The sequence below is a fragment of the Stegostoma tigrinum genome, chromosome 44, assembly GCF_030684315.1.
Source record: "Stegostoma tigrinum isolate sSteTig4 chromosome 44, sSteTig4.hap1, whole genome shotgun sequence".
NCBI lineage: Eukaryota > Metazoa > Chordata > Chondrichthyes > Orectolobiformes > Stegostomatidae > Stegostoma > Stegostoma tigrinum.
In genome coordinates this window covers 12,395,624-12,408,668 of record NC_081397.1, presented here as the reverse complement: position 1 = coordinate 12,408,668, position 13,045 = coordinate 12,395,624, and the positions used below count along the sequence as shown (strand labels likewise).

The following is a 13,045-nucleotide window of genomic DNA, read 5'->3' as shown; positions in this document are numbered from 1 at the left end:
AACCTCCCAAACCATGCATTTGATCATGTTTTCAGACATTTCTGGATCTGGATCTGCTGAGGTGAATTAAAAGATATCTGATTGAAATTTATGAAATTCTCATTGGGCTCGACAGACCAGATGTAACAAGAATGATGCCCCTTTGGGGAGTTGGGTTTAAGATACAAATTCGACCTTTAGGTGTGAGACAATGAAATATTCCTTCACACAGAGGGTGATCAAAGCTGTGGAGTTTATTAGCACAGTACACTTTGGACATTAGTACTTCAGGAGGAAGGGAGGAGGACACTCCCATATCTACTTCAACAATCTGCCCTGAGCCTCCCACATGGATGTGATGATAAAGAAGGCAGAACAACGCCTCTTCTTCCTCAGATAGCTTAGGAAATTCAGCATGTCCATAAAGGATCTTCACCAACTTTCTCAGATGGACCACAGAAAGCATTCTATCTGTGTGCATAATGGCCTGATACAATAACTGCTCTGCTTAGGACCAAGAGAAACTGCACAAAGTTGTTTGCACAGCCCATACCATTACGGAAGCTAACCTCTGATACATGGACTCCACTTATATTTCTCATTGCTGCAGAAAGGCTGCCAACATCATCAAAGACCCCTGGCACCCAATTATGCTGTCTTCTGACCTCTTCCATCAGGCAGAAGATAGAGAAGCTTGAACATGTACCAACAAGTTTGAGAACAGCTTCTTCCCTGCTGTTAATGGGCTGCTGAATCGACCTTTCTAACTTCAAATAATGTTGATCTTGCTTTACACAGTTCCTGTGCAGCTGTAACCTTGTATGCCTCATTCTGTCTAAGCACCTCATGATCTATATGTCTTTGTTGCGATACTACTCACAAAACGAAGCTTTTTGCTGTGCTTAGGTACATGTGACTACAATGAATCAAATCAGATCACTGAGTATATTCAAGCAAGGGGTTGATATGTGTTTACATTATTAAAGGGGTCAGGGGCTGTGGAGACAATATAGAAAAATGGCATGGAGATCGAGGGTTAGAGTTTTTTTTATTTTGAATGGTGTAGCAGGCTCAAAGAGCAGAATAGCCCACTCCTGTACTTGTTTTTTTTTTACATATAATGTTTACATAAAAACAAGTTATGTTAACATAATAACCAAGCTGGCCTGTTAAGCCACATTAATTTTTCAATTCTTGAAAATCAGTTCTCATGTTTTAGAGTTATAGGAAGAATTTGTGGGTTGCTAACCTATTTAAGTTCCTGCAATCCACACTGAATAGGGGCTGAAGTTTTGAACATGTCTTTTTTTGGAATAAAAGGTAAGATGAAAGACTGTTTACCTTTTGAGTGGGCGGACTTGAGTTTGACGACAGGTAGGTGAGAGTATGAAATCAGTTTCTGGGTTATTTTCTGTTACTGATAAAATGGATTTAGTCAAGAAAGTTTGAAATAGCAGGAGAATTTGGCCCCATGGAATGCTCCTCCTGCAATATATGGAAAATCAGGTGTACTTCCAAAGTCTTTCATGAGTACATATGCAGGCAGTCTGTTCAGCTGCAATTCCTGGGCTTGCTGCATGGAGCATCTGGAGCTGTGGATGGACTCATTATGGAGTTCATTACTCGGGGACACAGGTTTAAAGTAAAACCGATACTTTTAAAAGAGAAGTGATTTGCAGGTTTTTTTTTAATACAGTGGGTGTTAAGTGCCTGGAATGTGCTGCCAGAGGAAGCGATGGATGTGGATGCAATAGCAAAATTTAAGAGGCTTTTGACCAATATATGAACAGACAGAATATAGAGGGGGAAAGATACTTACAGAAATGGGGATGTTGGAAATTAGAAACAAAGTCAGAAATTGTTGGAAAAACTCAGCTGGTCTGGCAGCATCTGCAGAGACAAAGCAGAGTTAATGTTTCGAGTCCAGTGACCCTTCATCAGAATGTTAGAGAAGGGGTGGGGGAAGGAGTAAATAGTAGGTGAGAATGGAGCTCAGAGAGAGAGAGAAGAAAAAAGAAACAGATGGGCATTTGGGTCATTTAAGTGGCTATTAGACAGGCATATGGATGATACTATAAAGTAGGGGTGGGGGTTAGATAGACCTTAGGATTAAGGTAAAAGTTTGGCACAACATCGTGGGCCAAAGGGCCTGCACTGTGCTGTACTGTTCTATGTTCTAGTAAAGGTCAGCCTGGGAGACTGTAGAGATGCTACTGGGGGCTTTAATGGCTGACAATGGTTGTATGTCATAGCAGCCCAAGTGAATGACAAGGTCCACTGTGTGGAGGTTGGGGGAAGGACATGGGAGAAGGTACGCAGGCCCTAAAATTTATGAGTTTGATATTGAGTCCAGAATCTCCCCCCTGAACTTTGCCTGGGTGAGTGTGTAAATGCAGGTGTTGGTGCAAGAGCTCAGATACATCAGCATCTCCCCGACATGGGTAACTATGCTCATTGAGCTCAAGTTCAGCAACATTTCCTGGAACACAAAGTCCACCACCCTGGTCATCCACAACACGATGAAGTTTCCTGATATGGCAAAGAGCAGGATGATGGATCTTCTTCGACTCTCCATCTCTGGATCTCCATCTTTTCCATTGTGGCCTTGACTCCGGAATGTCTTACGGACACGACTGACCACCAGGATGTGCCTGACAGTCAGGACATTCAGGAGTAAGATGGATACGTAGGGAATGAGGGGTGTAAAGATGGTGGCCGACCACAGATAGGCTGCCCAAGGAGTTTTGGTACACAGATTACGGAGGCGGCAGAGTGGGAATGGTCCACGGGTGGGATCAGGTTCATAGGTGAAGTAGCGCGGGATGTTTCTCAGGTAGCTCACTGTGCAGATTGTCAGGATTACCCAGGCTGCCGTTCTCTCTGTGCAGTATCGCACCTTCCACTTCGGACAACAGACAGCGATGAAGCGATCAAGGGTGAAGGCGACAGTGAGCCAGACTGAGCTGTCCACCACTGCTGCATTCGTGATGCTGTTCAGACTGCAGACGTGGTAGTGCTTGAGGAAGGAGATGGGAAGGTGGAGAGATCCGAGATGGTTCAAGATCACACAGAAGATGATAACAAGCAAATCTGCAACTGTCATGGACACCAGATACCGACCAGTACATCGGGAGATGCCACAATTTCCCCGGGACAAAACCACGATGGTCATTAGGTTTGCTATTGGAGAGGGAAAGAGAAGAGCAGGTTACAACAGTTTATACTTCACACATTAATGAATTCAACGACGCTGGAAAGAATAGGTGAGGAGGTGAGCATGTGCAGTGGAAAGTATCTGTGAGGGGAAAAAAAACAATCTGAATGAGATAAAGTTGATCATTTGTCCCTCATTCAGTGAGATCCTCTTCCTGACTCCTCCACACTTTCAGTGTTTCTGTTGTCTCACTCCCTGCATTAGTGACAGATCTGCTGTTCTCTCTCTTTTCACTCTCTCCCTCTCACTTCAGTGAGCTCCCATAATTGTTACCAGTTCTCATCACTATGATTTGTCATTGCTTCATCATTTGCATCATTCCCTCTCAAACTCTCACCACTAAGCAGTGACTGTCACTTCTCCATGGCAATCCCTTCATTCAACTCCCATTATCTAAGTCTCACCAAGTTACTCAGTGTCTTAATTTCTTAGCTCTCAAATTATTTCCCAACCCCCACTCACTGTACTTCCATGAGTGAGCTTTGTTATTTTTGGGGGCTTTATTCTAAAGAGTCCTTGCTGGTCAAGCATCACAACCTGTCGAATTCTCAATCACCCACTAGCCTCCAAATTGTCAACCGTCCCCTTGCTAAGAGTTCACATTGATGTGAGCCCTTCACACTAATTTTCCCAATTTTGTAACTCCATTTCCCCAAACTCCTTAGCCCAGAACTTCTCTTCCCAATTTCCTCCTGGTCACTCAATGAACACACCGTCTTATCTTTCTGAGATAAGAGGGTATAGAGCTGGATGAACAGAGCAGGGCAAGCAGCATCAGTGGAGCAGGAAAGCTGACATTTTGGGCCTAGACCCTTCTTCAGAAATGAAGAAGGGTTGAGGCCCAAAACGTCAGCTTTCCTGCTCCTCTGATGGTGCTTGGCTTGCTGCGTTCATCCAGTTCTATACCTTTTAAGTTCAGAATCTCCAGCATCTGCAGTTCCTACCATCTCAGAAACATCTTATCCTTCTGTCTAGAATTCAGTGCATAAGACGAGTCCAAGTCTATAGCCTCAAATAATTATTTACCTTGCTCATGTTGATCTCACCTCTTGCATGCCCTGTGCAATGTGATCTGTACAAGTCATTTTGATCTGTACACCCTCGCTTACTATTAGCTGCCTGTACTACCCATAAACAAAGCTTTTCACTGCACATCAGTACACATGATAATAAAATCAAATCAATTGACAAGTCTAACACTACCTTGCCCCATTTAAGTCTCACACAATGTGCTCCTATTGTTGGGTGTTCACCATTACTCAAGTAGTTTGGTTTATTCACTTATTATCTGACAGTGAGTTAAAATTTTCCTAATCTCTCAGGGGCTGTATGACATAATGGTATTGACCTTAAGTCTGGGCTGAAGCATCACCTCTAGAACAGGGTGCTTAACATATTGGAGTGTGTTGATATGTTTCTTTTTTCACCATACACTGTCACCTGTCTCACAGCTTCCATTGTCATATTAACAAGTTCCCAACCAAGCCCACATTCCCCATCTCTCCACTGATCTCCAGTAAACGACTTTGTAATACACTTACTGGGCTCGAAAGTCCACATGTTCCTTACTCCTATTGGACGTCCAATTTCTCATTACTCTTTCAGTCACTTTATGATATATTTGCTGTCCCATTCCAGTTCATGGAGACTTGGCAGGTTCCTTTTTTTGCCTGTCCTTTTGAAATTGTCTCTTTTTAAACTTTGGTCACTGTGTAACCATGTCTTTGTCATCATCGCTGGTTCCAAAGTGACGAGCTATTTTGTGGCAGCTATTGATCTACCTAGTTGTCACTGCTTCTGAAGCCAGTTAGAGAGGTACTACTTTTATTTTTGGACATCTATTATTTGAATGCTACATTCTCCCTTGTATCGTTACATTCTCTTTAGTTCCCTGGCTTAAGAAGGGATAGAGCAACAATGCAGTCTGTACAAAAGGGATTCTATCGGCTGATTTCTGAGATGAAGGTGGTGACTTATGAAGCATGACTAACAGGTTAGACCTTTCTTCATTAAAGGTTAGAAGAATGTAATCTTATTGAAACATGCAAGATTCTGAGGGGACTTGACAGGGTAGATGTTGAGAAGATGTTTCCACGAGTGGGTGGATCTCAAAATAGTGGAAGTAGGTACAGAATAATGGATCAAATGTTTAAAACTGAGATAAGATGTTCTTTTCCGAAGTCACTCCATGACGAGAAAATAAGGAGGTAAGGAGACCAAAACTGCACACAGTACTCCAGGCCTGGTTTTAACTAAGCCCCTGTGTGATTGCAGCATGACATCCCTGCTCCAGCACTTGAATCATCTCCCTATGAGTAATAGAATGACAAAGACAGTATAGAAACAAGCCCTTCAGTCCACTGTGCCCATGCTAACTGACACCAAACAAAATTGATCCCATTTCCCAGCAATTGGTCCATAGCCTACTATGCCCTGGAATTTTAAGTGTCCGTTCAGAAATTTCTTCAATGTTTCAAGAGTACCTGCTTCCAATATGCTCAGTCACCACCTGCCTCACATCTACCACCCTCTGTGTGAGAAAAGATGTCCTCAGATCTCTTACAAACATTTTGCTCCTCATTAAACTTATGTACGCTGATCTTAGATGTGTCTGCCATGTGGAAGAGATTCTCACCGTCTACTCTGTCAATTTGTCTTGATTTTGCATTCCTCAATCAGAACCCTTCTTGGCTCCCTGTGCTCCAAGGAAAACAAACCTAGCTTGTCCTGGAAACTGAGACTTTTCAACCCTGCAACTCCTGGTGAATTTCCTTAGCACCCATCTAGCATAATTAATAATGAAGACCAACGTTCTATTTGCCTTCTTCACCAGCTGCTGCACCCGCCTGCTTACTTTCTGTGTCTGGTGTTCAAGGACATCCAATTCTCGTTGTAACTCCCCTTTCTCAAATCAAACAGTCAGGCACACACACACACAAAACTTCATCCGACATCTATTCGCTCACTTACACAACTTGTCCAAATCATACTGAAGTACTTCTGCATCCTCCTCACAGTTCACCCTCATTCTCAGCTTTGTGTGCTCTGGGTACTTGAAGACATGAATCTAAAAACCTCCATCATCCAATTTCCACCATCACTCCATGAGTTTTCTTTCTCCTATCATCTCCCAGTTAATGATAAGGCTTATATTAAACAATAGTCAAAATGTCAATGACTACTCTTCAGGAACTCTAGTCCACCCAATGAACTCCCAATGTTTCAATCAAGCAGTCAGCCAAATGATCCTCATGTTGGAGAATCCCCAGTAACCACTGTGTTCTCAATGTGCAACAGAATTAACTCCCCTTGTTACATTCTTTCCCAGTAAGGCATTCAGTTCACAATGCTAAAGTGGCTGCATCCATCCATAATTACTGAATTGTACTGCAATTTGCCAACAATTATTAAGCTTGCTATCTCTGATCATCCCCTCACTTACAGACATTCCAATGTCTGATTGCCACCACTCATCCATACACAAACACTATTCACCAATATTTACCATTCCTTGAGCTCAGGCTGTGTGTATGACAGCAATCCCTGAGCTCCAATTTTACACTTATCACCAATTAGAACGCTTGATTCTGTATCTATGACCAATCACTGAGCTCCAGTTGTACATCTATGACCAACCTAAGCTCCAACTGTGCATCTGTCACCAGTCACTGAGCTCTGACACTGTACGTATCAATTAGGTGGTGAGGGAACCAAAAAGACCACATTTTCATCAATCTACTGACTGAAGTTGCATCTGTCCACAACAGAATTGATAAGTGTGTCCACCATACAGTCCTTATGGAGGTGATGCCCCATCTTCGCACTGAAAATAAACTCCATTGTGTTGTGTGGCACCATCACTGTGCGAAATGGGGCAAACTTCGATCTGATCAAGCAACTCAAGACTGAGTTTCCGTGAAGCACTGTGGGTTATCAGCAGCAGCAGAATTATACTCCAGCACAACCTGTAAGCTCATGGCACACCATATCCCCTACTCACCCATTACCAACAAACCATGGGATCAACCCTGGTTCAATGGAATGTACAGGAGGGCATGGCAGGATCAACACCAGGCATACCTGAAGATAAGGTTTCAACCTGGTGAAGCCACTAAACAGGACGACTTGTATAGAAAACAGCATAGAACATAACAATACAGCACTGGATTGTATACTTCAGCCCACAAATGTTGTGCCGAACAGAACACCAAGTCAAACAAATCCCTTCTGCCTGCCCTTGGTCCATATCCTTCCATTCCTTGCATCTTCATGTCCTTATCTAAAGGTTTCTTAAATGTCCCTATCATATCTGCCTCTACCATCACTCCTGGCAGCATGTTCCACACTCCTACCATTGTGTAAAAAAACTAACAGCTCACATCTCCTTTGAATATTCACACTCTCACCTTAAATGCATGCCCCCTAGTTTGACATGTCAATCCCTGGGGGGAAAAAAAAAGAGATTCTGACTGTCTATCTATGCCTATCTATGACCATATCTGTTCATCTTAATTTTATAAACTTCTGTCAAGTCTCCCCTCAGCCTCTGCTGCGACACAGAAAAGTTTTTCCAGGCTCTTCTTAAAACTCACACCCTCTAATCCAGGAAGCATCCTGGTAAACCTCTTCTGCACTCTCTCCAAAGCCTCCACATTCTTCCTGCAAAGTGGTGGCCAGAACTGAACATAATAAAAGTGTTGCCAAGCGAAAATCTTATAAAGCTGCTACTGGACATCCTGACACTTATACTCAATTTCCCAACCAAGAAAGGCAAGCATACATACGCCTTCTTTACCACCCTGTCTACTTGCATGGCCACTTTCAGGGAGCTATGGACTTGAAACTCAACAATTCCTCCATACATCAATGCTGTTCAGGGTCCTGCCATTTCCACAACATTTGATCTCCCAAACTGCAGCACCGCACACCCGCCTGAATTAAATTCCATTGCCATTTTTCCACCCATATCTGCAGCCCATCAAGTCCCACTGTATCTTTTCACAACCATCTACACAATCCACAGCTCCATAATCTTTATTTTATCTGCAAGAGTACTAACCCACACATACATTTTCATCCAACTCATTTATATATCCCTGCAGAACGCCACTGTTCACACACCAACAGCCAGAAACACAACCTTCCACGACTACCCTCGGCTTCTATGATCAAACCAATTCTGAATTCACACAGCCAAGTCACTGTTAGATCCCATGCATCTTGATCTTCTGAATGAGCCTACTAGAGGGACCCTGTTTCAACATTACTAAATTCATATAGACAATATCCACTGCTCTACCCTCAATCATTTTTGTCACCTTCTTGAAAAATTCAATCAAGTTGGTAAGACACGACCTGCCCTTCACAAAACCATGCTGACTGTCCCTAATTAGGCCATGCTTTTACAAGTGCGCACAGATCATATTCCTAAGAATTTTCTCCAACAGCTTCCCACTGATGGAAATGAGACTCATCCATCTGTAGTTTCCTGGATCATCACTATTTCCCTTTTGTACAGTGTGGCATCAAGGGATCCTCACAAAACTGGAACCAGTGGATATCAGGGGGTAAACTCTCTGGTGTTTGGAGTCATACCTGAGACATAGGAAGACGGTCTTCATTGTTGGAGGTCAGTCATCTTATCTCCAGAACATCTCTGCAGGGCAATTCTTCATTCAGTGACCTAGAGCCAACCACCTTCAGCAGCTCCATCAAAAACCTTCCCTCCATAATAAGGTCAGAAGTGGAGATGTTCACTGGTGATTGCATAATCTTCAGCACCACTTGCGAATCCTGAGATGCTGATAAAGTCCGTTTCCAAATGGAACAAGATCTGGACAATATCCAGGTTTGAGCTGACAAGTGGCAAGTTAAATTCATGCCACTCAAAATGTCAGGCTCCAACATCACCAATAAGACACAATCTAATCACCACCCTTTGACATTCAATGGTATATTTATGGCCGAATCCCCTATCAACATCCTAGGGTTATCATTGACCAGAAGTTCAACTGGGCTCACCACATAAACAAAGGCTGGGCAGAGGCCAGAATTCCTACTGCAAGTAACTCACAACCTGACTCCCCAAAGCCTGTTCACCAAGGCATAAGTCAGGAATGTGATGAAACGGTCCCCATTTTAGTGGATGAGTGCAGGCCCAACAACACACGAGAAGCTTGACACCATCCAGGGCAAAACAGCCCACTTGTACCCACTCCCTCCAACTCCAACACCAACACTCAGTAGCAGCAGTGAGTACTATCTACAAGGTGTCCTACAGAATTTCACCACAAATCCTCAGACAGCACCTTCAAAACCCACAACCATATCTATCAGGAAGGACAAGGGTAACAGATACGTGGGAACATCATCACATTCAAATTCCACTTCAACACACTCACCATCTTCACTTGGAAATATATTGCCATTCCTTCACTGTCGCTGCACCAAAATGCTGGAATTCTCTCCCACAGGGCAGTATGGGTCAACCCACAGCAGGTAGACTGAAGCAGCTCTAGAAAGCAGCTCACCACCACCTTGTCAAGAGCAACTAGGGGTGGCAATAAATGATAATCAACCAGTGACACCCACATCATAGAAATATATAAATATATTGTGTATTTGTTACTAATCACTGAGTTCCTATTGTGTGTCACTCACCAAACACTGAACTCCAATTATGCAACTTTCACCAAACACTGAGCTCCAAAGTGTTTGCCACCAATCACTGAGCTCCTATTGCGTATCTTTCACCAGCCACCAAGCTCCAATATATCTCTACCAATTGCTGAGCCCTGATTATGTATCTGTCAGCAATCACAAAGCACCAACTGTGTAACTCTCACCAATCAATGAGCTCCCTTGTGCATCTGTCACCAATCACTGAGTTCCAACTATGTGTCTATCACCAGTCATTGATCTATGATTGTGATTCTGTCACCAATCACTGAGATCCAACTGTGTGCATATCCTCTTGGCCAATGTGTTCTCGATTATCAAAGTTACAATGATGGTTCAATGTTCTCTTTTTGTTCAACTCCTGTCCATTTATCTCACAAATTCATCCTTCACATCATATGCCATTACATCCCATTGTTCATCTCTATTCATCAGTAAAGAGCACATGTGCTCAGTTCATCTATGAACTTCCATTATTATGATTTCTCCACTTCTTAACCTTCTCCCATTAATACCTCCACTTGTTTCATTGCACCATAATTGTCTAAATCTCTCTCCAACTTTTCAAAATTTCATCCTTCAGTGCTCTCGCAACATGTGGATTTTGTTTGTCAGCCTCTTCACTGTCACTGAATTGTTGAACTCAACAAACTCCAGTTACCTAACTTTCTTCAAACTAACTATGAACCCCACTTCAATCTTTGCTTCATTCATTCACTTCACATGGTCCATTCCCATCATCAATGAATATACTCCCATTTCCATCCTTCACCATAGAGAGGCACCTGGCCCATAAGCTTCAGAAGTTCAGACTCTGTCAATTAATAAACTGTCTGTTCCCAGGAATCACCATGAAAATTGTATCCTATTGTCAAACATTCCCTCACACTCAATGAACTCAAACTATCCAATCTCTCCAGACCCATTAGAATCCTGATCTCAATCTCTGCTTCATTCACTGTTTTCTTTTTTTTTAGATTCCCTACAGTGTGGAAACAGGTCCTTCGGCCCAACAAGTCCACACTGCCCTTTGAAACATCCCACCCAGACCCATCCCCCTATAACCCACACACCCCTGAACACTACGGGCAATTTAGCATGGCCGATCCACCTAGCCTGCACATCTTTGGTCTGTGGGAGGAAACCGGAGCACCCAGAGGGGACCAATGCAGACAAGGGGAGAATGTGCAAACTCCACACAGACAGTCGCCCGAGGCTGGAATCAAACCTGGGTCCCTGGTGCGGTGAGGCTGCAGTGCTAACCACTGAGCCACCGTGCCGCCTACGTCACATGGTCCATTCCTAGCACCAATGAAGGAATCTCACTGACAGACCGGTGCCGATATTTTCCTTTCCTCACTCATGAAAAAATTCGGACATGCTCTAACATCCCCATCATAACCTATTGATGTCCCAAAATTCAAATATTCCTCACTCAATAATTTGCCATGGTCCAAACTCTATATTGAGTTTGGCAAGTTCAGACGAAAAAGCCAATTCTTTCGGTTGCTGGTGATTCCGGTAGGGGTTTTGCTAAAACTATACAAATAATATTACAGCTGGCATACTGTGAGGGGTTTGAGTCTCTTACTTAAGGAAAGATCTAAAGGTGTTAGAGGCATTCCAAGGACTCAGTATACTGATAATATTGTCGAGGATCTGTATGAAGGCAAGAGATCGAGTGGACTGGGCCTGTACTCATTGGAATTTAGAAGCATGAGAAGATGACCTTGTTGAAACATTCAAGATTCCAGAGGGCATGATAAAGTAAATGCTGCAGGGTTATTTGGGAGAGTCTAAATAGTAAGGGCATTATCTCAGAATAAGAGGCAGCCTATTTAAGACAGAGATAAGGAGGATTTATTTTTCACTTAAGAGATCGTGAATCTGTAGAATTCTTTGCCGTAGAGGACTGTCCATGCTGGTTCACCAAATATATTCAAGGCTGGGATATACAGATTTTAGGCAGGAAAGCAGAGTTGAGGATTATCAGATTGGCCATGATCTGATTAAATGATGGATCACACTCAGTGGGTGAATGGCCTATCTCTTCTCCTATGTTTATAGTTTTATGGCTATCATTTATCAGCTAAAACAGCTGGTCAGAGGCAAGGAATTCTGTGAAAACTAACTCACCTCCTGATTCCTCAAAACCCATCCAGAATCTACAAGGCACAAAGCAGGAGTGTGATGGAATACACCCCACTTGCCTGGATGAGTGGAGCTTGAACAACACTCAAGGAGTTCGACAGCATCCAGGAGGAAGCAGCCTGCTTGATTAACATCAAATCCATAAACATCCATTCCCTCCACTACTGCTGTTCACCAGCAGCAGTGTGTACTATCTACAAGATGGACTACAGTAACTTATATACACTGTCTCTCATACAAATCCCCACACAATTTGTTGTCAATCTCTTACTCACATACCACCCACTCCAATGACAGCCAAGGAATGGTAAAAAATCTCCTGCACCAGAAACAGTGTCAAAACTCCCATTCTCAGTCGGCACTCTGTGCGGAGCTGGAGGCAGCTGAACACTGAACCATTGAGGCAGATTGGCCTAGCCTATATTCAAGACCACACCCCAGTGAGACAGGAAGCTCAGGGGACCTGGGTACCAGCTGTGGTCTGTGCAGTCAACAGAGGCACCTTAAGATCCTGGTCTAGTGGGAGAGTTTAATTAACGTTGAATTGTTTGAGTCTCACAAACGTGTTGCAGTAAGAAAACATGACAGGGGTGTTTGGGAAAATGCTGCAAATATGAAGTGTTTCATATTTTCACATTTTCTTCCTTGTTAAAATGAAGGCCAATTTTAGAGTCTGTTTCTTGAGTGTTGTAGAGAAATGAAAAGAGTAGGTTTAATTTTTGTGATTTCTTGTATAGCACCAATCCGTGTTGTACGTGCAGTACAACCAGAACTTAAGAAACAAAAGAATAGGAGCAGGAGGATGTCATTCAGCCCTTGAGCCTGTCACAGCAATGAATTTGGTTGATTATTCAATTCAGTCCTTTGGCCCTGCTTTCTCCCCATATCTTTCGATCCCCTTAGGCCTATATCTAACTCTTTCCTGAAAACAGTTAATATTTTTAACACAGAGATAATGGGAACTGCAGATGCTGGAGAATTCCAAGATAATAAAATGTGAGGCTGGATGAACACAGCAGGCCA

The 13,045-nt window shown here is 43.1% G+C and overlaps 2 protein-coding genes across 2 annotated transcripts in view; both read right to left on the bottom strand.

The window, feature by feature from the left end:
- LOC132207190 (histone H3-like) overlaps positions 1–13,045 on the bottom strand; it is a 913,943-nt gene that overhangs the window by 471,609 nt on the left and 429,289 nt on the right. The window lies entirely within an intron of this gene.
- LOC132207163 (probable G-protein coupled receptor 139) lies at positions 1,661–12,378 on the bottom strand. Its single transcript, XM_059642338.1, has 2 exons — positions 12,302–12,378; positions 1,661–3,159 (listed from the first exon to the last, which is right to left on the bottom strand). The coding sequence occupies exons 1-2, from the start codon at positions 12,369–12,371 to the stop codon at positions 2,309–2,311; spliced, it is 921 nt and encodes a 306-aa protein (XP_059498321.1). The 5' UTR covers positions 12,372–12,378; the 3' UTR covers positions 1,661–2,308.

Bases quoted from the DNA above. Each gene is read 5' to 3' on its own strand.
- LOC132207163 (XM_059642338.1), bottom strand. From the start codon at position 12,371: ATGGGAGTTTTGACACTGTTTCTGGTGCAGGAGATTTTTTACCATTCC. The intron at 3,160-12,301 runs GTATGTGAGTAA...CCTCTCCAATAG, and splicing joins GGCTGTCATTGGAGTGGGTG to CAAACCTAATGACCATCGTG.